We start from the raw sequence: 27,078 nt of genomic DNA, 5'->3' as shown, positions 1-27,078 counted from the left end.
ATGAGTCTAAAATGAGACTTATTTTCTCCTCTCTACTCATAGCTATATGTTCCAACATTAAATTCCTATAATATTTACAGCTGGTTTGTACCGGTTCCGTAACCATCTGAGTGCCTGTGTTGCAGGAGATACAATAAAGAATGAGACCCAGTCCTGTCTGGTGGGCAGAAGGGACATGTGAGGACCAACATATAATCTAACAAGTGGTATGAGGGCAAGGAGGAGGGAATGCCTCATTCCACCTGCAGTCAGGCGGACATCAGAGAGGAGGGCCACTGGAGTCCGAACAAGGTCTTGTATGTTCTCCCTAGCTCCTCCACGAGGAAGTTTCCTCAGGGCAAAATCCTTGTCTTATACACGTGATTATTTCCTAGCACGGCACTTAGCATGTAGCAACCAGCAAACACTCGATGGTGCCTGGGTCAACGAATCACTCACTCAGGGACCCAGGTAACAGGCCGAGGTTGAATACAGCACATCCCCCAGGTACCGGGCAGCACACTCTACCTGCTGCTGAGCGGCTCTCTCTGTGCCTCTGCACGTGTGGTTTAGACGGAATAGAATGTCTCGCTGTTTTTGAATCCTCAGGAAGACTTTCCCCATTGAACCAACTGTAGAGGTGAATTCTATCAACCCTTACCAGATTACCCGGTGTGGACAGTCCTGCTACACCTGCGTCATCGTCAGCGCTCAGCATCTGTCCGATTCTACCTGATACACCGGTCAGGCGTTTCACACCCACAACAAGCCTAAGTGGTGGGTGCTGGCACCGTGTCCACTTCACAGACAAGTCTAGGTGACTTGCCCACGGACCCAGCTCGTTAACTGCTGGCTAGGCCCCCGAACCTCTGCTCCTGGCCATTCCACTCACGCCTCCGATCTGGGGCGGCAGGCCCAGCACACGTGCTTTGCACTCTAGGACGTTTAAGTACTAGGTCGGGGCATCTGCAGAAACAAGAACAGAGTGATCGCCAAACCACCGAAAGGAGAGGGAGCTGCCATTTATTTAGCTTTGCTCCCTCCCATCCAAGACCAAGCTGATCTCTAAACAAGCATCAAAGCCCGAAACTCATTAACATCAGTGTGTGCTTCAATAAGGTGAACACCACAATGATGTACAATTACATGCTAATAATTCAATGCCCAAGAGCCCTGTAAAACAATTGCAAAGGCCCAGGATTATCACAGTATGCAAATGCACTAGGAAAATCATTACCTACTTAGTCCCCTTCATTTTGGTGGGCTTAACATGAAAAGAATAATCCATGCTACAAGACGAGATTTCATTTTACAGCTGTAGTAACCAAGTACATAAAAGCTTGAATCTGTCCCAATAGCTTCTAAAAGATTTTTCCCATAGTGTCAGAGGCAAAAATAATGAAATCTTGCAAATGTACAGTTAATAGGACCCTGGTGGACACTAACTTCAAAAATGCATGGTCTATAAGACATTAAAGGCTTGATTTTAGTTTCTGCACTGTTCCTGTTAATAACAATGTCTAATTAAAACATCTGTAAAATACTGATAGTTTTAATTTTACATAAAATTTCCAAAACAACTGTTACACAGTATAATAGGTATCTGCAATGAATAGGTTATTAATGGAAATATTATTTTAAATTAAAATCAGGTTCTAAATTTAAATTAGTCATCTCTGGCTAATGAAGAGAAAAAGAAGTCACCCGTGCTGGGAATAATACAGGAGATAATCTAGTTTTCAACATCCGTTAAAGCAAATTCACTTGATCACTTGGGCTAAAGGACAATTTATTTTGCTTCTTCTGACTTGTACTCCACTTGGCACTTCTGATGGATTTCACAGCTGAGCTCAATGTTAAAACTATAGCCCGACACACTTTTTGACACATTATTTTATAATTTAAAAAATGCCATTCACTTTTACTCACAATCTGAACACTCCCCCCTCCCAATGTGCCAGTGAGGAGACAGCAGAGAACACGACTCCCTGCAGGAGAGTCCCCCTCCCAGCCCTGCCTAGCCTGATGAATATTTTAAAAGGAATGACATAAAATCTCAGCTTTCCCTTTCTCTGGGTCTCATCTTCTTTTACAAAATAAAACAAAAGGGATAAGCAAGGCTCAGTGGCTGGCTGCAATTCAATACCTTTCTTTGTAATTAATGCACAATAGAGGAGGGTTGGTCCATGTCTATCTATGCGGGCGTGGAGTTGGGGAGGGATTCATTCCAGAGTTGCTTCTGATTCACATCAAGGATCACAGTAGATGCTGCAGGATGTGGTCCACAGCATGAGGGAAGCTCTCACAAGTTAAGTAAGGAGGTGGATTAATTTTTTCTTCATCTGCTGCTCGATATTTCCCTGAAATGAAAGTAAAGCCAGTGAGCAAAGGCTACTGTTAGGAGGCCATGTTAATCACATCCCATGAGCATCTGGGTGGCCACAGACCACCCTGGCAAGTACTAGAGAATCGGGCTCCACATGTCCCAAAGCATCTCCTACTGAAACGTCAGACGCAATGAGGCGATTCAAAGAAATATCACATCCAACATTTTCCCAGGACTCTGGTCTTTCACAATGGACACTCAAAGGGCCTGGGTCACCTGGCGGCTAAGGTTTCCTTCAGATCTCCACAGCTGGTAAAATCATTTTCTTCCCCACTAGCCCTAAAGAAAGGAATGATGGGGGAATCAATGCTTTTCACTGGAAGCCAGGACACCACAGGGCAGAGGCCCTGTGAGCTCCTGAGGATAACTGGAAATGGCCTGTGCTCCTGCCACACAGGGACCCTGTGAGCCTGACAAATGAATGCCCAGGGGTGGGGATGGAAAGTGACAGATATGCACAGGCCTGGGCCAGGCCGGATGGTCTGCCCAGCAGGGCACCGCGGGGCAGGTACCCTGCCTGTGTCTCCCCGTCCCTCTGGCTCTGGAATGCAGACACACAACTGAACAGCCTTACACAGAGAGGAACCTTCCACACAGTGGTCACAGAGCTTTTACAAATGTCAACCAGATGATGCACGGTCCCTCTTTAAACACCCTTAATGGGTCCCAAATGCCCTTCAGGAAGAACCCAAATCCCTACTTCTGCCCACCAGGCCCTTTGTCATATGGCCCCGGCATCCCTCTGACCTTAGCACTTGCTGCTTTCACAAGACTGCAGTCCTAGACTGGACCTGGCTCTCTGAGGACCTTCACACCTGCCATCCCCTCTGCTTGGAGCACTCTTCTCACCTGGCTGTCTCCCTGATGCTTCAGGTCAAACTCCATATTCCCATCCCAGTTAGACCTCCTCCTTGTTGTTCTCTCTCGGCACCCTGTTCCTTGCCTCCACAATATTTACAAGTTGAATTATACATTTATCTGTTTAATGTCTGTATCACTCCTAAGACGGAGTTCTCTGACAGCAGGGGCCATGTGCGTTACATTCCCCAGTGAGTTCATTCCCAGCACTGAGCACAGCAACCAGCACGTGGTGAGCATGCCACATTTTTTTTTTCCTTAAAAATGAGAAGGAAGGAAGGAAGGAAGGAAGGAAGGAAGGAAGGAAATGCAGAACACTGCTTCAGCTGAGGCCCTGGAGACAAGGCCAAGTGTCCTGTAGCCACACAGGCTGCCTTGTTGCCTCCACACGTCCCCCTTCTCTTTGTTCTCTCATCCCTTTTTCTGTGATCTCTGCCATTCATCCTTCGGCACCTTCTGGGCAATTTTCCATAAATCCTGCTCCCCTAACAACAGACCCACCGTTTTCCACAATTCCTGCCATTTTCTACAACTACCTCTTCAAGAGGCTTTGCCCAGCAAACACAAAGCCGAAAGATCCCTTGTTCCGCACCTCTGCACGGTGAAGACGCTTCCTGCCTTGTCTTACTGTGAATTCTTACAGAACAGAGCCAGCATCAAATGTACAGAGGTAATGAAGATCTCCCTCACTCACCTTAGTGTCCTCAAGGCACCTGTTCACAGCATGGGCCACACAGAAAATTCTGCTGTTAGTTTTTTCTCAAGCTTAAGTTCCATGAAGTATAAACTCTTGCCATGTTTCTACTTGGTCTCATCCATGAGTCAATGACCGACTACTGCTCATACCACCTACTTCCTGGATCCAGAGGCTAAGGGCAAATATGTGAAAGTCAAGTTTCTCAACCATGGAGATAAGGGCTCGCAGAATGCTTCTGCGGTCTGGCCCTGTAAGTGGGGTGTCTACAAAGTACAAATGGACACAGTGGCTTACACAGGTGTGAGCGTTCCAGCACCTCAAGTTGTGTCTGGCATACAACACGTGCTCAATAATGTGGGCCGAGGGCGTGAAGCTGGCCATGTCACTCAAGACTGCCGCATTCACTGTGGCACTCGGTGCTCTCCTGGGTGGATAAATGATGAATGGAGGGAGAATACAGGAAGCCGTTTTGATGATATTAGATAAAGACTGGCCCTGTCCTTTCTAGGTGATTGTTTTACATGCTAAACAAATCAATTTTGTGCAGGACCAGCCACAGACCTTTACTAACAAACCGCTGGGCAAACGTATCCTGAGCGTCTACCGTGTGCTACTCACTGAGAAACAAAACTGCTCAAGACTATCCACAAGAAGCCCTTCTAATCGAAGAGGTTAAAATCTTTAGGATAATTTTCAACACTGGGAGGCCTACTGGTTGTTCACATGCATGGAGTTCAAGTTTATCAAGGGAGCCAGCTGTTTTGTCTGCTTTTACAACAGTGGGCTCACCTGGGATTTTTTCTGGCCAGAGATGAACAGTGCAGACAGGCCCGTTTCCCTGCACTGGACATAGCTGCTTTACTGGTTATACATTTTCAATCTGATTATGTTACGCTGCTGTCTTCTCTAAGACTAACTGGGTGCCTCTGCGATAGGCTGATCACAACCAACTGGCAGTCAGAAAAGAAGGGACAAGCTGCAGAGGCCAGCCAGGGAAGGGGGAGCAGGGCCTACGAGACACTGGTGTGGGACGGTTTTGACACTTCGTGTAAATCCTTAATTACGTGACCTAAAGAAAGAAAATGTTCACGGGACTAATACACAAGAGCAAAAATAGTTACCTGAAGATTTCCTCAGTGACCAGAAAATAAAACAGCGAATGGCAGGAATTTGGAAATTAAGATGTAGGGAGGGATCACGAGAGTGAGGACTCTTCTGGACTTGACCTTGATACCTCCTCTGTTTTGCTTACATCAAAGGGCAGTAATGTTCCCGGGACGGTGCTGATCATTTTGACTGAGAGATGTGAGTTCTGGAGTGACCGGTGTCACCCTCTGCCAGGCTCCAATGCCTCCCTCCGGAACCCTGGCACAGCCTGTGCTCTTTGTTCACGCGGGGCCCTGCCAAATGCTTCTTGTTCCTTGGGTGCTGCAGCTAGGTTTTCTTGCTTCTATTTTTAAATTTAAAATAGCTTTTCTGTAGCCACATTTCCTTGAATAAATATCAGTCAGGAGGAAATGTACTTTTTCTAAAAAATTTCTGAGTTGCAGCTCTTTTGTTAAATATGACACCCGGCAGATGCACCTGCATGGCTGGTCAGGGCAGGCTGAGGCCAGGACCCAGGACACCGAGCGGGACCACTGTAGTCATAATTCTGTGTCAGCCGAGTCCTCCCCGTTAAGGTCTGCTTTTCCTTAAATTTACTTTGAGGGACCACAAACAGTATTTCTAATTTTGGTACAGGAAAAATAGTTCCTAAGACGGTAAGTGAAAGATAAAAACTTATTGTGTAATTTTTTAAAAATGCAAACATTAACACAAAGTATCAGATCCCTCGGCTCACCTGTTCCTCAGGAAACCAACTTTATCATCTTCTAGCTGACACCGATAAAAAAAAATTAAAAAAAGATACTTTCATAGAGCATCACCATCAGTGGTCTCTGGTGCGTTCCAATGTGGTGATTTGTATATCCAGAAAATCATATAAATGCTAACTGTCAACCAGCACGATAGTTACCTCTAGGTAAGTTGCAAAATGACCTCTCAACTCTCTCTGATCTTCTTAATTTTGTGCAGCATGGGCCCTCCCACACTGTCTTTTTCCCCTGAGACCCAGAGTCCATTTTATTTTTGCTTTGTGACAGAAAGACAATTACAGTGCCCCGTGGGCTTTGTCATTTCTGCAAAGACTGTTCTTTAAGCAAGTGTATTTTACCATCTGTTTTAGAGAAAGCTTATGTAGAGGATACATACCAGTTTGTACTAAGATACCCAGCATGCCGACATTCTGAGCCCCACCAACGTCATCCCTGCAATCCTAGAAAAGCATAAAGAAAGCATTTAGTTCACTGTCTTCAGTGAGCTCGACAACAAAACCCTACCAATTGGCTGATGGATTAGGCTGGGATGGCCAACCGTGAGCATTTTTTTCCTTAAAATACAAGAGAGGAAAAGGGGGACATCCACATGGAACCAAGGGAAGTGTTACAGAGGTGGAAAATGTACAACAGAATACAGCAGTAATTCTAGTGACCAAACACAAACAGCACATCTATAGTTCATATTTGCTTTTCTTTTTTAAGTTTATCTTTTTTGAGAGTGAGCAAGCATGAGCGGGAAAGGGGGAGAGAGAGAGGCAGAGAGAGAATCCCAAGCAAGCTCTGCACTGTCAGCCCAAAGCCCGATGTGGGGCTCGATCCCATGAGCTGTGAGATGATGACCTGACCTAAAATCAAGAGTCAGATGTTTAACCACCTGAGCCACACAGGCACCCCACACAGTTCATGTTTTCCACATGGACATCTGTCTCCTCTTAAAACAGATCATAGGAGAAAGCATTCTATCCATTTGGCAGCTTTGAAGGTAAATGATCCACCTGCAGATAGTGAACGGACTAGGTTCAGAAGTCAGCTTTTCTGCTGCCCATGTAGCACACTATCCTTACTTTCCAGCTGGCCCTCCCTCACAGGTGGATTCAAGCCAAACCAGAATACTGAGATTCTCGGTTATCTCCACCCTTGGGGCTAACAGACCAGTTAGAAAAGGGAGCTTTCTTTGCAATTCTTACCCAAGGTAGAGAGGAATATGCTTGGTTGACTGAGGATAAACGTCAGGAAATAAAAATCCAAGGGCTGGAAGATATATCAAGAAAATCAATCTTGCCATCTCATGTCTTTATGGGACTTTTTACAGACAGGATTCATTCAAGACCATGCCTGAAGAAAAGTTTTTTTCTCAAAAATCATTAATATTCAACAACAGACCTTGGAAACGAGTTCTAAAATGTCAAAATCTCTACTCAAGGTCTAATTTAAAACCTTCCGTTGCATCTAAACTTGCCATAGTGAAGCGGCAGAGAGAGGGGAGAGGAAGAGAAAGATGAAGGGAGGTGGGGAAAGTGGATAAGGAAAGGGAGGGAAACCCACCGCCTCTCAGGTAACAACCTGCACGCCGCTGAACAACGGCCATCACATGCCCTTGCCATCTCCCATCCTGTCCCAATACCGGAAACTCCTGGGATAAAGAATTCTGACATCGCCACGTCTTCAGACACACATGTGCCTAGGAAAGTCGGCTACTGCTTTGCCAAGGGAGAAAGATGGGGCTGAAAAGATGGTTTCTCAAAGCTACGTCGAGTTTAACGACCACCCTATTCAGGTTCAGGTGAGTGAATAAGGAAGTGGAAGAGGAAATGAGGCCCACGATACACCTGCACCACCACAAGTCAAGAAAGCAAGGGATCTATGGTTTATTTTGGAGGGAGTCCAGAGCCTGCAGTTTACCTCCAGCTGGGCCACTAATTAGCTGTGGGAATTTAAGCTTGAAGCTTCACCTCTGGGCTTCAGCGTTCCAGTCTATCAAATGAGGGGATTTGGAACAGACAACCTCGATGGTCCCTTCTAGCCCCTAAAGCGTTTACTTAAAATTGAAATCTAATCCTTGCCACCGACTTGCCGCAAGCCAATGTGCTTTCTGGCTCTTTCCTCCTCATAGCACACAGAGAAAATAATGTTTTCCCAGGACACTGGGGAAAACTGACAAGGTGCTCTCCGGCCGGAGGTCACTGGCTAGAGCCTACGATCATCCAGGGTCAGCTCTACCGCTCAGAGGGCTGAGGTAATCAATATCTGTAGCTATTTGTGGCACACTGATTGGGAAGTTCGTCCATAAAGCATATACTAGGAAAAAAAAAATCAATAATGGTAGAATTCTTTAGGTATACGTTGTTCTCTGCGTAAGTAATACTCAAAAAAACTGAAATTTGTGTAGAGGTTTTCTTCAAAAAGACATACAAAGCATTTAATTGACTTGCATTAAATGGTCTTTTGGATCGCACACACCTCACCACACTGTGAACAATGTCAGAAATAATCAAAATTTCAATTATTTAGAAGAGCATCACTATGCATCTATGGACAAGCCTGTTTATAGGCAGGTACCACTTACTACCAGCTGGTATCAGCAGTAACAGAGTCTGTGTGGCTTTCAAAGCAGTGCTTTGGAGCTGGGTCTTCCCAGCATGATGGGTGAGCTCAGGGCATTTCCTGGCCTTTGCTACTTACGTCTCCTATCATCACGGCCTCTTCAGGTTCACAGCCAGTGCCCCGCAATGCTTCCAAAAAGAACGTTTTCTCTGGTTTTCCCACTACTGTGGCTTTGGTGTCTGTGGCATACTCTAAAGCCGTCACGAACGGTCCAGGCCCCAGGGCCAGGCCATCTTTCCTCTTGTAATACCTGGCCTTGTGGATTGCGATCAGAGGTGCCCCATCCAGGAGTAACCTGGGGAGACAGAGAAAATGGAAATTGGCTAAAAGCAAGGCTTTTATGACTGGAAAAGAATGTCAGACTCACAAAGTGGTTTTATTCACACTCACAGAAACAAATAGTTTCTTATTAACTTTTAATGACTTGCTGTCTTCTAATGAATTCGCTGAGAACTGCTGGGAATTACACTCAGATACGCACAAGAAAGGTGATAGATTATTAAATTTGGGATTGCTTCAACCTTTTACCTTTAGTGGTTTCAGACACTTTACCCAAATCACCAGGGAGAGAATGAAGAGAAGTAAAGCTAAATAAGACACTCGAGGGAAGAAGCTTAACTTAATGAGACAAGTTGTTTCAACCTTCCCTAACGGTAAGCGGGAGGCTCTTGAGCCTTTTACAATCTGACACAACTGTTGCCGCGCTGACACATTCTGGAAGTATCTGGATTCCTCTTTAATCCAGAATGTAAGTTTCCTTCTAATTCAGAAATTTAGAAGAGCACTTTACAAGGACTTTCTGCTTGTACCTTTACCTCTTCGTTGTACCTCTGACTGCTTGGACATTACTTTGCAAATGAGGCCATTTTCCCTAAAACACACACCAAGTGCCGAGTCCCTTCCTTTGTCCTGATTTAGGACAAATGCTCTCAGGCCAACGAAAAGGGCAGAAAGAGTTTTCCCAGTCCTTTGAGAACCAAACTCTACATAGAGCTAAGGAGCCTCATTAGTGACTCAGGCAAAACATAATCCAAGAAACCGCACCAGCTTCTTCGTACTTCCCTCCCAACCCCCTCCCCCAGACACCGGTCACCGATCCCGACAGTGCAGCCTGCAGTCAGGGACACAGCAGAGACTGTCACGCACACAGTCTCATCTAATGGGATGCGGGGCAAGATCTATTTCTTCAACTGCTTTTAACCAATGTAATAAATGATCTCACTGGCTTAATTTACTTTAAGCCATCTCCTTAGTTAAAATATTTAGTATGTCCATCGAGGAGGAATTCATCACGTCTTACCCTTCACAATTATGAGTAATTAAGCGCTCAACTATGAAACTGCTAAATTATTCTTGTCAGTGGGCACAGAAATGCCTTCCTGTGGGAGATGCAGAATTCAGACATTTATGATTAAATATTTTATTAAGTAAAACCAATACTGGACTATTACAGGGCTTTACTGTTAGTTACTATGAATTGTTCACAGCATGGGATAGATCCTCCAAATGTATTCGCTAAGTATTGATACAAATTTACTTCTTAAAGCTGATCTTGAAATCCAATGGTTAGGAAACCTGATAAAGCCACTATGTTGGCCTTAAAGAAACACTGCTGATAGTGAGATAATAACGGGTAATTTATCTATCCCCTCCTCCTGTCATCCCACCCCCAATCCCATTTATTTGCTACTCTACCACGGAACTGGAATTCTTTATGCAACAGACCTCAAAATTGCTTTCCACTGATATAGCTAAACTAAAAACTCATTTGATTTAGCTTTGTTAATATTTTATTATATATTAACTGGGGATAAGACTTATCAGCTTGATTGATGTGTGTACTTAATTCCCAGGCAGTACTTTAGTGCCTTCCCTGGAAGGGCTGAAACTGTGGGTTCGTCCACATCTCTCTAAATGGGAACTGGTTCTTCACCAGGCTGGAGAAGACAGGCATCTCGCAAGGAAGTGGTGCCTGCTTTTAGCGTCCTTCTCTGCACAACATGAGCTTTACTGAATCTCTGAAGAGCCCAGGTATATTCAGGATGGCCTGAAAGGTAAATGTTTTCTAGGACACAGATAAAAAGATATTTATAGTTAAACATTAAAAAAATATCAAAAATAGACACCCCAATACTTGTACACTTTCTAGACAGGGGAACAAATGGTTGGTTGCTTTTGTAACCACCAGGAATGCATCAGCAATAAATCTGAGAATTTTCTGTCTATATCTAACTGTAAAATTATTGAGGTTCAAGAAACAAGGGAAAAAAGGCACAAGGAAGGCCGGATTTAAAAATCTCTGGCTGGGTCAGAGTGGCTAAAATGAACAACTCAGGAGATATAGATGCTGGAGAGGATGTGGAGAAACGGGAACCCTCTTGCACTGTTGGTGGGAATGCTAACTGGTGTAGCCGCTCTGGAAGACAGTGTGGAGGTTCCTCAAAAAATTAAAAATAGATCTACGCTGTAACCCAGCAATAGCACTGCTGGGAATTTACCCAAGGGATACAGGAGTGGTGATGCACAGGGGCACTTGTACCCCAATGTTTATAGCAGCACTTTCAACAATAGCCAAATTATGGAAAGAGCCTAAATGTCCATCAACTGATGAATGGATAAAGAAATTGTGGTTTATATACACAATGGAATACTACTTGCAGTGAGAAAGAATGAAATCTGGCCATTTGTAGCAACATGGATGGAACTGGAGGGTATTATGCTAAGTGAAATGAGTCAGGCAGAGAAAGGCAGATACCATATGTTTTCACTCATATGTGGATCCTGAGAAACTTAACAGAAATCCACGGGGGAGGAGAAAGGGAGAAAAAAAGTTACAGAGAGGGAAGGAGGCAAACCATAAGAGACTCTTAAATACTGAGAACTGAGGGTTGATGGCGGGTGGGGGAGAGGGGAAAGTGGGTGATGGGCATTGAGGAGGGCACCTGTTGGGATGAGCACTGGGTGTTATATGGAAACCAATTTGACAATAAATTATATTTAATATAAAAAAATAATCTCTGGCTTTTGGGGCACCTGGGTGGCTCAGTCAGTTAAGTGTCCAACTTTGGATCAGGTCATGATCTCACGGTTTATGGGTTCAAGCCCCGCGTCGGGCTCTGTCCTGACAGCTCAGAGCCTGGAGCCCGCTTCAGATTCTGTGTCTCCTTCTCCCTCTCTGCCCCTCCCCTGCTCATGTTCTGTCTCTGCATCTCTCTCTCTGAAATAAATAAACATTAAAAAAAAAAATCTCTGGCTGTAGGGGCGCCTGAGTGGCTCAGTCGGTTAAGCATCCTACTCTTGATTTCAGCTCAGGTCATGGTCTTGAGGTTCATGTGTTCGAGCCCCACACCGGGCTCTGAACTACAGTGCGGAGTCTGCTTGGGATTCATTTTCTCCCTCTCTCTCTCCTCACCCCCTGCCACTCCCCCACCTACATGTGCTCTCTCACACCCTCTCTCTCTCAAAATAAATAAACTTAAAGAAAAAAAAAAGGAAAGATAGGATCATATCCCTTCCACACGCAGACTCCCTCAACAACTCTCACTTCAAACAGTATAAAACCCAAAGTCCTCACTACAGCCTAAGTCCCTGCCTTGTCTGACCCCCCGTCTACATCTCCAGTCTTAAGTCACCTTCCCTATCCATGGTTGTGTACCAGACACAATCATCTTTTCTCACTTAAAAGATAATGTCGGGGCGCCTGGGTGGCGCAGTCGGTTAAGCGTCCGACTTCAGCCAGGTCACGATCTCGCGGTCTGTGAGTTCGAGCCCCGCATCAGGCTCTGGGCTGATGGCTCGGAGCCTGGAGCCTGTTTCCGATTCTGTGTCTCCCTCTCTCTCTGCCCCTCCCCCGTTCATGCTCTGTCTCTCTCTGTCCCAAAAATAAATAAACGTTGAAAAAAAAAAAAAAAAAAAAAAAAAAGATAATGTCACTCTGTTGTGTTTCAACCCATATACCCAGTGTTCCCTCCTCCTGAAACAGTTCCCCATACTTTCACAAAGCTATCTTCTGCTCACTTGTCAGGTCTCAGCTTCAACGTCCACACAACAAGGAAACATTTCCAACCTCCATATGTAAAGTGGACTTCCTCCTTGCCTCCAATCTCTTCCCTCATCACCCTTTGTCCCCTGTATCACTTCCTGTATAAACTATAGTTTATAGTCCTTACTCAACTGTGACTAGTCTGTCTTCCTCACTAGAATATAATTTCCACCATGCCCATCAGTTTTACTCATCATGGTATCTCTTACTTCCAAGACGCAAACAAAAAAAAGCCCCGGCACCTCTCACTAAATGGCTACTGAATAAATTCATGGATGAAGCCCTGTACGTCTGAGTGTCTTGATTTAATATGCGGAATAATGCCCACCATCTTGGGGAACAGAGATGATATATGCAAACCTTTTCAGAGTATCTGTCTGACAGTAATGGCAATTATTTTTCTTCATAAATACAGGAAGTGTGGTATCTATGCTATTTACAATAGGTAACAGCAAATCACGTCATGTTTGTGGGCCTCAGTTTCTTCTCAAATGAAGAGGCTGAAGTAGATCGGGGGGCTTTTCAATCTTGGCACTACTGACCTCTTGGACTGGACAATGCTGTTGTCAGGCTGTCAGATACCCTGTAGGACATTTAGTGGCATCCCTGGCCTCTGCCTACTAGGTACCAGCAGCACTGCTCATCCCCAGTTGTGACAACCAAAAATGTCTCCAAACATTGCCAAATGTCCTCTGGGAAGCAAAAATGTCTCTGGTTGAGAACCACTGGATTAGACGATCACCAAAGTACTGACACTCCCGACTGACCCGAGAAACACAAACTACCAAAAGCTCAAATTAAAACAATAGTAAATCGTGAAATATATCAAAGGAAAAGCTCATTAACAATTAACGGAAACCTTCAGAATATCTCCAATGTCATACTGCCACAGTAACTGTCTCATTAATAGCAGGTTACCTATCATCACCACTTCTGTTTAGTACCGCAGTTGGGGTCCCAGACGGAATAAAGCAAAAAAAAAAAAAAAGAAAGAAATAAAAACATAAAGATTGGTAGGGGAGAAGGAACACTCTCATTATCTGCAGGTGCCACAATTGACTATGTAGAAAATCCAATCCAAAAGACTCTCCAAATAACTTATTTTCTTAGTAAGTAAAGATAAGATCAGTAAATGCAAGGTTAACATACAAAAAGTCAATTATACCTCTGTATATTAGCAACACCACTTAAAAATGAAATTTAATAAAATGCCATTTATAACACCCTCAAAAAACAAGAAATAAAAGGATTAATTTGACAAAACATCTAAGGCCCATCCTGTAAAAACACTGCTGAAAAAGCACAAAAATAAAACCTAAGTGGAGATACATTCCATTGTCATAGACTGTAAGAGACATCATTGTTCAGATATCATTGTAAATTCTACCCCAATTCATAGATTAAATAGAATCCAATCACACTCCCAGTAGGCTTTTTTTGTGTGTGGAAACTGACGAGCTAATTCCAAACTTTATATGGAAATTCAAAAGATGTAGAACGGCCAAGACAATTTTAAAAAAGGTTAAAGTTGGAGAATGAACACTACTGGATATTAAGACTTATTAGAAAGCCAGAGTATTGAGACGGTATGGAACAACACAACAGAGCCGTACATCTATAGTCACTGAATTTATGTCAAAAGCACCAAAAGCACCACTGCAATTCTAGAATAGAAAGAATGGGTCTTTGCAATAAATGTTGCTGAAACAACTGGATATCCGTATGGAGAAAAGTGAACTTTTACCTCACATAATTCACAAAAATTAATTAAAATAGACCCCAGATGTATTCGTTAAAGGTAGAATAACAAAGCTGGTAGAAAAAAACTCAGGAAAATATCTTCATGACTGTGGGGTAGGCAAAGATTTCTTAAGCAGAATAGAAGAAAATATGGACAAATTGGACTCCATCAAAATTAAGAACTTCATGTCCTCATATGATTAGTATTCTCATACTACTAACGGAGGCAAACCACGACAGGGATAAGATAGCTGCAGTACATATGTCCAACCAAAGACCTGTATAAAGAGCTCCTATAAATCAGTAAGAAAAATACATTCCAGTCAGAAAAGGCCAAAGATCTGAATGGCACATCACAAAAGCTATCCAATGGCCAATAAGTATGTGAAAACAACATTACTCATATGGGAAATACAAACTGAAACTCAGTAAGATACCACCACCCACACCAAACAGAACAGCTACAATTACATAGACTAGCAAGACACTGATGAGAATGGGGAGCAAGTAGAACTCCTGTTGATAGCTAGTGGGAACATATGACCTGGTACAATCACTGTGGAAAGCTGTTCGGCAATATTTACTAAATCTAAACAAGTGCTTATCCTATTACCCAGCAATTTCCTTCCTAGATAACAGACCCGAGAGAAATGAGCACATACGCCACCCAAAAGACATGTAGAAGAATGTACGTAGCAGCTTTATTCATAACAGCCCAAACTGGAAACAATCTACATGCCATAAATGGTAAAATAAATAAACAAATTGTGGCATATCCATACAATGGACTACTGTACAACATAACAACAATAAAAGAAAAAGAAGAAAACAAAACTAAGTACTGTTATATGCAACAACCTGGGTAATCTCACAAACACACAAACATGCTACAATTAGATGATTTCATTCACATGAGGATCAAGAACTGGTAATACTGACAGAAATCATGGTGGTTACCTTACGGAAGAGGTAGTGTTGACTGGGCTAGGGAGCCTTCTAGGGCGCTCTAAATGTTCTGGCTCTTGATCAGAGTGGAGGTTACACAGTTTTGTCTATGTGTAAAATTTTATTGAGGGGCACCTGAGTGGCTCAGTCGGTTGAGCATCCGACTTCGGCTCAGGTCATGATCTCGTGGTCTGTGAGTTCGAGCCCCACGTCGGGGTCTGTGCTGACAGCTCGGAGCCTGGAGCCTGCTTCGGATTCTCTGTCCCCCTCTCTCTCTGCCCCTCCCCCACTCATCCTCTGTCTCTGTCTCAGAAATAAATAAACATTAAGAAAAAATTTTTTTAATTTTATTGAGTTGCATACTGACAATCTGTGCACCTTACTGTGCCTGTTATACATCCAATTTAAAAAATCAGTAATATATTCATGTGATTTACTCACCTGAAGCTTTTATTTGGAGGAGCAAGAGCTGCCCTGACCATAAAAGAATCTCCCCAATTGATTAAAAAAGAAGAGTAGTTAGTGACTCATATTCAACTCAGTTCTGTATTCTGATTTTCAAACTGGCATATAAAGTCCTCTTGCATATATATATATATGTGTATATATATATATACATATATATATACATATATATATACATACATATATATAATGGAATGCTTTACATAACTCATGTTCATAAGTCTTAAACAATTTCTCACCTCCAAAGTGTTTTATTTTTATAATCTGGACTTCAATTTAAAAAACTGCATCATAGGGGCGCCTGGGTGGCTCAGTCGGTTAAGCGTCCAACTTCGGCTCAGGTCACAATCTCACTGTCTGTGAGTTCGAGCCCCGCGTCGGGCTCTGTGCTGACTGCTCAGAGCCTGGAGCCTGTTTCAGATTCTGTGTCTCCCTCTCTCTCTGACCCTCCCCCGTTCATGCTCTGTCTCTGTCTCAAAAATAAATAAACGTTAAAAAAAAAATTTAAAAAAAACTGCATCATAATCAGCCTTTTCAAAACAGAAAAAGCCCACAGAAATATTCCTACTTTACACCCTGCTGCCACATCGTTTTGGAACTGCTCTTATCCAGGGCTCCAAACACCTAGAAAAAAATTCAGGAGTTACTGTCCAAATGCATAATATCTGAGGCCAGTATTGTTCATTTTTTTCTTCCCTTTCTCTTCTTCTCTTTCTAAGGAACTGAATATACCAGAGTAAACGTCTTGTTTCCTTTCTTAAGGAGATGGGGTGAAGAAAGCAATTCAATATTTAACAGAAACCATTCACGGTAATAAGAATCTCCTCCTCCAAACCAAAAAAACCTAATTTCTACACCCCTTTAAGACTTTTTGGGGACTCATGTACCTTGCAACAATTATAGGAAAGAAGTCATTAACAAAGTCCTGAAACATTATCATTAAGCAGCCTGCATCTCTGCATTTACCTGTGAAAGTTGTGATGTCACTTATCTCCAGTGATAAGGACATCTTAATAAGCTCCTCTAGAAGCTCCAGGGCAGCTGCGCTTAATTTAGAGAAAAAAAAAAAAAAAAAAACTTTAATTTTTCCTAGGTTAAGCTATTCTCTGCAATTTTTTCCCCCAAATTCCTTTGACCCAGCAACGATACTTCTGAACACAATCTTAAGGAATGAACACGAATACTGCTTAGAAAACATGTTCTCATTTTTTCAAAACTAACTTTAAAATCCTGGAAATAACTAATGGGAAGCAGATGGCTACACAATTTATTGCACTTTTTAAACTGGGATATGCTGTGGCACTCAAACACATTTTGGAAGACTACTTAAGAATATAAAAAACGGGGTGCCTGGGTGGCTCACTTGGTTAAGCATCTGACTCTTGCTTTCAGCTCAGGTTATGATTTCATGGTTCATGAGTTTGAGCCCTCCCCCAGGCTCTGCACCGAGAACATGGAGCCTGCTTGGGATTCTCTCTCTCTCAAAATAAATAAATAAACATCAAAAAAAAAAAAAAAGAATACAGAAAAACTTGTACAATATGTCGTGGGGTTATTATTTTTTTTAATGTTTATTTATTTTTGAGTGAGAGAGAGAGACAATGTGTGTGAGCAGGGAGAGGCAGAGAGAGAGGGGAGGACAGAGGATCCGAAACAGGCTCTGAGCTGACAGCAGCAAGCCCGATGTGGGGCTCAGACTCAAGAACCCTGAGATCATGACTGGAGCCAAAGTTGGACGCTCAAAAGACTGAGCCACTCAGGAGCTTTTAAAAAGCAAGTTACCACACAGTGTCATACATTCTTATTTTTATCGAAATATTTATGTGCGTGGAAACAAACGGGCTATGTGCTAGCATGTTAACTGGGGTTCTCTTTAGGTGGCAGGATTACAGGTAATTTTATTTATTCTTTTTTCTTTTTTGAACATTTAAACTTTTCTACAATGAAGACATATTACTTTTGTGATTTTTTTTTTTTTTTTTTAGTTTTGTCACTAACTTCAAGTTGGGTTATTAAGTGAGCTGCTTGCCCAGCAGCCTTTCTCCTCATAGAGATCATCAAATTTAATTATAATTGGTCCATTACTAAAATGCTCAAGCTTCGGGTTTCTAACTCAGATCAGAAGATGAAAAAAAACCTTGCTACAAGCTCATACTATGGCTGGGAAAATGAAGGAACTAGAGCTTTGGATATTTGCGTTGATGACTCATACAATACTACCAGAAGATGAAGAAAATTGATGAATATGTACCATATAAAACACACAAAATACTACTACAGACTGTCTACGGATACCTGTGTATGTGGTATAAGTATAAAGAAATGTATGACAACGATAAACACAAAATTCATAACCTTGGTTACTTTTGGGTCTTGGGCAATAAAATTGGGGAGGGATATGCAGAGGATATCAAATGTGTTGACAGTTTGCATTTCTTTTTTTTAAATTTTTTTTTTTCAACGTTTATTTATTTTGGGGACAGAGAGAGACAGAGCATGAACGGGGGAGGGGCAGAGAGAGAGGGAAACACAGAATCGGAAACAGGCTCCAGGCTCTGAGCCATCAGCCCAGAGCCCGACGCGGGGCTCGAAATCACGGACCGCGAGATCGTGACCTGGCTGAAGTCGGACGCTTAACCGACTGCGCCACCCAGGCGCCCCTGACAGTTTGCATTTCTTAAACTGGTTGACAGGCATATGAGTGTTCATTATATTATACTTTGTATCTTTTAGTATGAGACAAAAGGGGGAAAGCCACCAACCAACGGCTCTTAGGATTTGAATGTCTTACAGAATCCAAACCCAAATTGTATCTACTCCTTATAGGTGGTTCCTATCCTTCCCCAAAATCAATTCTTTAAATTCAGTGTTCTCAATTTCATTCAGACATTTAACACACGTTTGTAGACAGACTGTACTGTGCATTTGTGGGGGGCGGGGAAGTACCCATTCAAAACACAGTAAATAAGAGGCAGTGTAATGTGGAAGGTTGATGTATCTGCCTGAGGGCAATATGCCCCTGAAGCTGTTATTCAAGGCAGCTATGCAATGGGGTTTAAAATCCAATGCTTATTCTCATTATCAACCTGAATAGTAATTTAGCTAATCGGTGGTTCATTTGAGATGTCTATATTTGCCACACACAATCCAAACAGCTGTAGTCATTGGTTGGGAGGCATAGTCTCGGTGGAGACATCAATATGCAAAGAAGGGCAAGACCTAAAATCCTTCTGTTAATTCTCCACCCAGCTGTTAAGTGCATTTGTGAAATTAGAGTTGACCTATAAGTGCACTGCAATGCTTTAAAACGTAGTGTTTAAAAAAATCAATATGGTTAGGGAAGTGTACTAATTAGACAGCATCCGAGCAATTACAAAGTCAGTATTATGTCAACGTACATTTTTATTACCCTGAGTCTAGTATTCATCTAAGACAGAGACCTCCCAACTTCCTATTAAATATGTCCTTCCCAAATTACCAGCTAAAATCGATCGATACCTTCTCCTTGAATTCTGTGGTTAAACAAATGGGTAAAGGGTAGTGGGATAAGTTCAGAAGTAAGAATTCATAGCAAGTTCTCTATTTTAAATGAAAACTGATTGTGGCACAGTTGCAAATTTTACTTAAAGAGCACGTCAGATAACCACCCGCCCCTTTCCCCAAGAAGCTAAAGGAGGATAACTGAAGTAGGCGAAGCAAAAGAAAGCTTAATACTATATACTCCAAAGTACATCTTCAAGCAACATGGCATAGCAATGGTTCTCCAGCAAATATAGTAAATGGATACTGAGCAGCTATAAAAAGTGGGTTCATTCCTTTTAGACAAATGCTTGACCATCACAGTGACTAAGAAAGTCACAAATAAAAGTGCATAAGTAGCCATAGGTTCCATTAACTGAGGTTCTAAAATTAATGCTCATGCAGGGGAAAAAGGTGGATGTTCCCAAAGTGCTAGTTTTGACCATAAAGACTGTCCATGAGAACATCCATTTCCAAGATCAACAGCAAAAAATGTGCCCAGATGTGTGAACCCTGTAGTGAATTTTAAAGTTTCCTAAAAACATTCTGATTCTTAGACATACATCTACATCAAGAAATGAATTCTACATCAAGTATACATTATAATGATTCTTGCAGATCTCTGTACTAGAAAGAAAATGATGTTTTTATGGCATTCTTTGTAATTAAATACCAAAAATTTACCAAGCTATTAAAAGTTTTTTAACAAGTTCAGTGTAACCTGATGCAATATTTACAACTACTTAGCTCGTCATAAATTCAAAGGCAAATTACACTGTTTAATGGTTTGACAAGAAATAAAAGATGAAAAATGAAAAATCTATGAAAAATGAAAAATTCAAGGAAAAAGATCGATCTCACTCTAGAGCAGATTTGCGGGTAAATTCTGATACAATTTATCTTAGGAAGTATGAGAACCAGTATGCTGTCTTCTTTTTGAAGCAGCAGTGAAAAGTTCACGTAAAAAAATGGACACACAAGTGAAGGTTTATAACATTTTCCGTGTTGTTATTTCCCCCCATTTCTACCAACAGCCTTTGGAACACCCCCACTTAGATACCCCAAAGGCCCAATAGCCCCAACCTAAACTTATGACCTCCTGAACCCTAACTGGGAGTGTTCTGTCACATGTGCTCACATTAGAAATCTGGACATTTTCCTTGACTCACTGGTCTTCCTCACCCCCTTAACCCAACCATCCATCAAGTCATGTCAACACTACCTAAATCTGCTTCTTCATTTCTATTGCCACCATCCCAGTTCAGACTACCATTATCACTTATCAAATAATCTCTGAAAGTGTGGCCAAATGTGTCAACTTTTCTTGATAGCCTAGATTGTCATTGGAGGAAGAATCACATGTACTGTTTTTGGAGCGTTAGCCTGGATGATATCTTCCTCAGAGAATAGCATAGTCAATGGAGAATCACAGAAATGATAATAAAACATAAAACTGAAACTATGCCCCACGGGATTGACAAGGTTAAAACGAGCAGAAAGTTTAAATCTTGTTATTCAGAGAACTGTTGCCCCTTAATCAGCTATTTTGTCTTTTCAGATCCCACTAACAAATCCACTAGCTGTCTCTGCAGAAGCTTGGACTCAAGGTCATCTGATATGGTTCCAGTCTATGAACAAGCAAAGCCCTGCACTCCTTACTTAAGATAATGAGCCCAAGACCCCATTCAGTTTATACCAGCTCTCAGAGCATGCCCATAGCCTCTTCTTCTCTTTGTCCTAAGATAACCTCCTGATATCAGGGGCTGAATTTTGCCTTATTCTGGGGTTAAATCTCCACCCCAAAGTGAACATGGGATATGTCACATATATGTTTGCTCAGTGATCACGCTCCATCTTTCCTCATGAATACTCATGTAAGTTTCCCTGCCCTTTTCATCAATATTTATGTAATCTCAACCCCTATGATTACAAAACACTTGTTCTCTACCTCTCTGGGGAGGCAGATTTGAGGTTTGTCCTCTGGTCTCCTCCTCCGGCTGCCTCTCGAATAAGCTTTCCTTGCTGTCAACCTATATCTCAGTGATTGGCTTTGCTTCCCATCGAGCAGGTGGACTTGGGTTCCATTACAAAATTGCTAGCTTCAGAGTTGCAATTTTATTATGAATTTCTGCCCGAGGATATTGATTCTACAAACCAGAAAAACCCCAAAGATCATCACCACTTTTTAACATATTGATTATTTTTAAAAAACTAAGCAAATAGTAAGCAATGTGATTTAATGTTGATCTTGAAGTGATCTTGAAGATATCTATCGTCATGTACAATTTGGGTGGCCAGAAAGTAAAATATATCTATAACCTGGCATGACAGAGAATAAGGAAGGGAAGAGAGTAGTATATGATCAGATGAAAAATAAATAGCTGAAGACTTACCGGAATGCTTGATTCAGAATTTGATAATGGAAATGTTCTGGTGCCAGTCCTATGACCACAGCGTTAGGATCGCTTGTTTGTATTCCTGGGAAAGGAAAAATATGTAATTGTTGAAAAATGCAATTAACAGTAATGATACATTTTATAATAAAATAGCTTTAGTCAATCAAATACAGATTTTTACTGTAGCCATAATCTGAAATTTAAGAGATTATCCTGCCCAATGTACTTTGGAAGTATAAATAATACTTAAAGAAAAGGGTCTTCTAGTGTTTTTGCATATTCCTTTTGCATGGTGTTACAGCTACTCAGTAACTAGAAGATCTCCACAGAAACTTGTAACTTCATGTTCTCGAACAAGTGACAATTTCTAACTTTAAAAAGCTTTGCTGATTACAATCAACAAGAACAGTCATGAGTTCTCTATGAGCTATCAGATCAATAGCAACTGATGAGGAACTGAAAGTCTAAGAGGCAAGGGAAATTAGACTTTCTAATTGACACAGTTGAGGCAAACACATTCGTGATAAATATGGAATGTAGATTCATTCTATAGTTTCCTACTGAAATGCCTAATTTAGTTTTAGTTCCACAAATATGAATTTATAATTAAAGCATGTTTAAGGCCTTGGTATCTGATAACAGAACTTCAGATATGAGAACCAAACGAGTACATTCACCATCGCAATTAGTAAAAGACTGATTAAAGGTCCTGTGGATTATCCACATACCAATTCCTATTCGCCTTTCTCATTCCCTGTCTTGAACCATGTGCATCATCGAGTCCACCAAAATGTGAGGGGAAGAAATAGAAAGAGCAGATACCCAAGGTTTCCAATTTCCTCCTTACTGGTAGCCCCGAATGTAGAGTAATTCAGAAATGGTAGTACACCATCCTCTGAGCATTGTTTGTCACTGCTTCTAGACCTTTGCAGTGGAAAAGCAAATAACGTGTATTTTTTAAGAGAACAAGGGAGTTGTTAATAATATTTTAAATTCAAAATTAGTAATACATAGCTTATTTGTTGCTATATTTGTATCTCTTTTCACTTACACATAAAATTTTGGGTACTACCAATATTAGCATGATTACTACTTTGCTTTAAACATAACAGTATCCAAAAAAAAATAACAAAATAAAAAATAAAAAAATAAAAAAAAATAAACATAACAGTATCTGGGCGCCTGAGTGGCTCAGTCAGTTAAGCATCCGACTTTTGATTTCAGTTCAGGTCATGATCTCATGGTTCATAAGTTCAAGCCCCTCAATGGGCTCTGCAGGACAGCGCAGAGCCTTTCTGGGATTCTCTCTCCCCCTCCCTCTCTGCCCCCATGCATGCTCTTTCTCTCTCAAAATAAATAAATATTAAAAAAAATAATAATAACAGGGGTGTCTGGGTGGTGCAGTTAGTTAAGCGTCCAACTCTTGGTTTCAGCTCAGGTCATGATCTCATGGTTTGGGAATTTGAGCCCCATACTGAGTTCTAAGCTGACCGCATGGAGCCTGCTTGGGATTCTCGCTCCGTCTCTCTCTGCCCCTTCCCCACTCTCTCTCTCTTTCTCAAAAATAAATAAAAATTAAAAAAAAAATAATCGTAGGGGCACCTGGGTGGCTTCAGTAGGTTAAGCATCCGACTTTGGCTCAGGTCATGATCTCACGGTTCATGAGTTCGAGCCCACGTCAGGCTCTGTGCTGACAGGTCAGAGCCTGGAGCCTGCTTCAGATTCTCTCCTGCTCTCTCTGCCCCTCCCCCAATCATACTAGGTCTTTCTGATTCTCTCAAAAATAAACAAACATTAAAAACAAAATAATACTAGCCAACATTACTAATAACACTAAGGCTAATAAATGCAGTTTACAATTTCTTTGCAGTTCTTTTATCCTTAGAATTTATCCCACTATGAACAAAGAGTAAAAATATTGTATTTTAAAGTCACTTGAAGTGCTTCTTTTCTCTAAGTGGGTATGAACTTGATTGCAGAGTTAAGTTTATTTGTTTCTATTTGATTTTAGTTTTCAGGGACTGGCTTCTTTTTGAACTGTCTTTTAAATATACAAAATATATATACAGTTCCAAAGGCAAAGCTATGTAACAAGATACTTGTATAGCAGTCTTGTCTCTTAATCTCTTTCTCCCTCCCTCCCCCTTTAGGTAACCAGTTTTCCATTTCCTATTTATCCTTCTTTAGCTTCCTTTCACAAATATGAAATATATATACATATATACATATGTATACATATATACACACATATACACATATATTTGTTTCATATATACATATGTGTGTGTGTATGTATACATATATATCCATTTTCCTCTCATTTTCTTACACAGAAAATACATCAGATTTTCTATACCTTACTTTTTTCACTTAATATATCCTATGAAGGCCACTCCTTATCAGGAGATAGAATTTGCCCTTATTTTTTAGGCATTCCATTTTTTGTGGACATATCATAAATTTAACCAATGAGCCGCTTCTAATAACATTTGGGTTGTTTCCAATCTTTTGTTATTTCAAATAAGGCCAAAATGAACAACTCTGATTGTAGGTCATTGTGTATTTTTGTAACTATCTCTTAGGGGCAGATTCCTACAAAGGGCAGTTCTGCCTCAGATGTGATTTTGCTAGCTATTGCCAAATTCCTCTCCATAGAAGGTACACCATTTTACATTCCTGCCAGCATTCAGATCCTTTTAATAAATGTATTTTTAAAAAATGTTTACTTATGTATTTTGAGAGACAGAGAGAGAGGGAGAATCCCAAGGAGGCTCCACGCTGTCAGCACAGAGCCCAATGCAGGGCTCTAACTCATGAACCGTGAAATCACGACCTCAGCCGAAATCAAGAGTTGAACACTTCACTTGAGCCACCCAGGCGCCCCAATAAATGTATTTTCTATTTAATTCAGCCTAAGTTGGCTTCTGTTTCTTATAAATAATAACTGTTTGATACACTGGTCTATCTCCTGATGGGACGAGTTTTGAGATTTAGCCTAACTATATATGCATGCTGAATTTCCCTAATCATTATCTGTAAAGCCATCATATGGTTTTATAATGAGGTATTTATATACCCATTTTTCTATACTGTGTCATTTCACTCTGAGTATCATTTATAAAAAGAAGGAATGTGATAAAGCTTCATAAAACCAGGATATTTTCCCAGAGTCTGTTAAGTTTTCCAACGAAAAAAGTTTAATCTTCTAAAAACTTCACTATACAGAATGAGATCAATTTTTTCACAATATTATTAAGATTTATTCATCAGTCTCAAAAACCATGCCCATCATAAATATAAATTCCCCATAATCAATCATTTTTAAGTGGAATCAGATTAGTTCTATTAACACAAATTGAAATAAAATGTAAGATTCCAATATCTATCTTTAAGTAAGTAGATCTTGAGTTTACCTCATGTAATCAAATTAATAGGGTGGCTCCTGAATTGAGGATTATAATATGCAAAATGATTTTGACCTGTGGTTTTTCAAACTGTGGGCCATGATCCATTTAGCAGATTGTGAAACTAATCTGGAGGGTTCTAAGCAGCATCAAATTCAAACAAACAAGTAAGTAAACCAAACAGAAAACAAAGGACACCTTATAGAGTAAGCATTGTTTAACATACATAAACACAAACATAGATGTACTGGGTTACTACATATTGTATTATTGTGGAGTGTGTCAAAACAGGTTTGAGAAACATGAATTTAGATTCAAACTTTTGACCATTTCAATAATAATAATAGTAAGAGGAAGTCTGGGGAAAAACAAACACTTGTAAAAGTCCAGTTTTAAGACTGATTTATAAGCAAATATGAAGAACCAATTTCTGTATCTTTCCAAATTTCCTGTACCTTTGAAATCAGGTAGTGCCCGGTCATCTACTAGCAGCATGGGTCGAACCTGTTTCTGCTCTACTAAATTTCTGGCTGCAGTCAGAGAAGTGAATATTTCATCTTCAGAGATATCAAACTCCAATTTTTTCAACCTTTCCAATAGGTCTTGCTTGCTCTCTTTGGTTGTATTGGTCACAAACCTAACCATTACAGAAGTACCACGTAACCTGGGAAAGCAAAATTCAGATGTCAATAGGCAGCTTTTACATTCTAGCCCCATACAACCTAATTTGGTAGCACTTGCCAAAGGTCAGAAAATGAACGATAAGTCACCAAGTAAATGTTTTTATGGCAGATAAGCTTTTCTGTAATCTACCTAGATTTTTTTTTTTTTTTGAGAGAGAGAGAGAGAGAGAGAGAGAGAGAATGAGATGGGTGGAGGGGGGTGGATGGAATGGGGGGTAGAGAGAGAGAGAGAGACGGGGAGGAAGAGAGGAAGAGACAGAGAGAGAGAGAGAGAGAGAGAGAGAGAGAGAGAGAGAATCTTAAGCAAGCTCCATGCTCAGCACAGGGCTCAATCTCACAACACTAGAATCATGACCTGAGCCAAAATCCAGAGTTTGACATTCAACCAACTGAGGCCCTCAGGCGCCCCTCTCCCCAGAGACGTCCTATGGACCGCTTAATCTCCAAAGGCTGCAAAGTCAAATTGTAAAAGCTATGTTTACCTTTTTGAGGGCCTTCAATAACTAAGTTTTACCGCAGGGTTTTAGTAAAGAAGTGAAAAAAAAACAAAGCTCTGTAACTACTATACTCTCAGATTATGAGAGATAAAGTTATTGTAGAGATTGTGTACCAGTGCAAATTTCTCTCAAAGACGGGACAATAGGGGCCAGCAGAAGTTCGATGACTGCTCTGCTTTGCACAGCTGGGCGCCAGCAGAGCTCAGATGAGACGGAACTCTGATCCATGTTCTGGTACAGCTTCTGATCTACACTAAGAGAACAGGGGATACCTCAGAATGTTTTTCCCTCCTTCCTAGTCAATTAGAGACTGGAAGACCCCCATGTGTTACTAAGTTAAGAAACAGAAACTATCTAGAATGCTCAAAGACATATTCCAGTTTTACACACTGAAATGTGTTTTCCCCTTGAACTGTCTACGTACAGGATTGTTTTGATTCCATGATCTGCTTTTGGAACCTAAACTGGCAATCAGGTACCAGAAAGAGAATTCATGAAAGCTTTCTTTAAAAATAAAAATTATTTTCTTGGTCCTACAGTATTCTATTTTATTTTTTAAAGTTTACTTATCTATTTTGAGAGAGAGAGAGAAAGAGAGAACCCCAGGCAGGCTCTGCATTGTTAGCACAGAGCTTGACACAGGGCTTGAACTCACGACTGTGAGATCATGACCTGAGCAGAAATCAAGAGTCAGACTTTTAACTGACTGAGCCACCCAGGTGCTGCAGCTCTACAATATTTTAATCTAAAATCTAAAAATAATTTTAATTTAGCAAAATTTTAAAATTTTATATTAATACCCTGTTGCTTTTTATTTTATGCCTATCTTGAATGGACATAAAATGTAATAGCACTAACCACAATTTAAAAAATTTTTTAATATTTATTTTTGAGAGAGATAAGGCACGAGCAGGGGAGGGGCAGAGAGAGAAGGAGACACAGAATCTGAAGCAGGCTCCAGGCTCTGAGCTGTCAGCACAGAG

At 41.1% G+C, this 27,078-nt stretch overlaps 1 protein-coding gene across 10 annotated transcripts in view; it reads right to left on the bottom strand.

Annotated features, from left to right (window-relative positions):
- HDHD2 (haloacid dehalogenase like hydrolase domain containing 2) overlaps nucleotides 1–27,078 on the bottom strand; it is a 47,401-nt gene that overhangs the window by 3,684 nt on the left and 16,639 nt on the right. For 8 of the 10 annotated variants that reach the window (XM_047086453.1, XM_047086454.1, XM_047086457.1 and 5 more), the window contains 5 exons: nucleotides 25,371–25,579; nucleotides 21,509–21,593; nucleotides 8,483–8,699; nucleotides 6,174–6,237; nucleotides 1,516–2,339 (listed from right to left, as the gene is read on the bottom strand). In XM_047086453.1, coding sequence (XP_046942409.1) covers nucleotides 2,236–2,339; nucleotides 6,174–6,237; nucleotides 8,483–8,699; nucleotides 21,509–21,593; nucleotides 25,371–25,579 — 679 coding nt within the window. In that variant the 3' untranslated portion in view covers nucleotides 1,516–2,235. Of the gene's footprint in view, nucleotides 1–640; nucleotides 946–1,515; nucleotides 2,340–3,917; nucleotides 4,093–6,173; nucleotides 6,238–8,482; nucleotides 8,700–21,508; nucleotides 21,594–25,370; nucleotides 25,580–27,078 lie in introns of those variants that run through there. The other 2 variants (XR_006963317.1, XR_006963318.1) reach the window with 2 other exon arrangements.

The sequence above is a fragment of the Lynx rufus genome, unplaced genomic scaffold, assembly GCF_022079265.1.
Source record: "Lynx rufus isolate CCGP_SWC_20201006 ecotype Redwood Valley unplaced genomic scaffold, mLynRuf1.p SCAF_20, whole genome shotgun sequence".
Classification (NCBI taxonomy): Eukaryota; Metazoa; Chordata; class Mammalia; order Carnivora; family Felidae; genus Lynx; species Lynx rufus.
The sequence above is the reverse complement of the archived record's forward strand: the minus strand, read 5'-3'. Positions and strand labels throughout refer to the sequence as shown.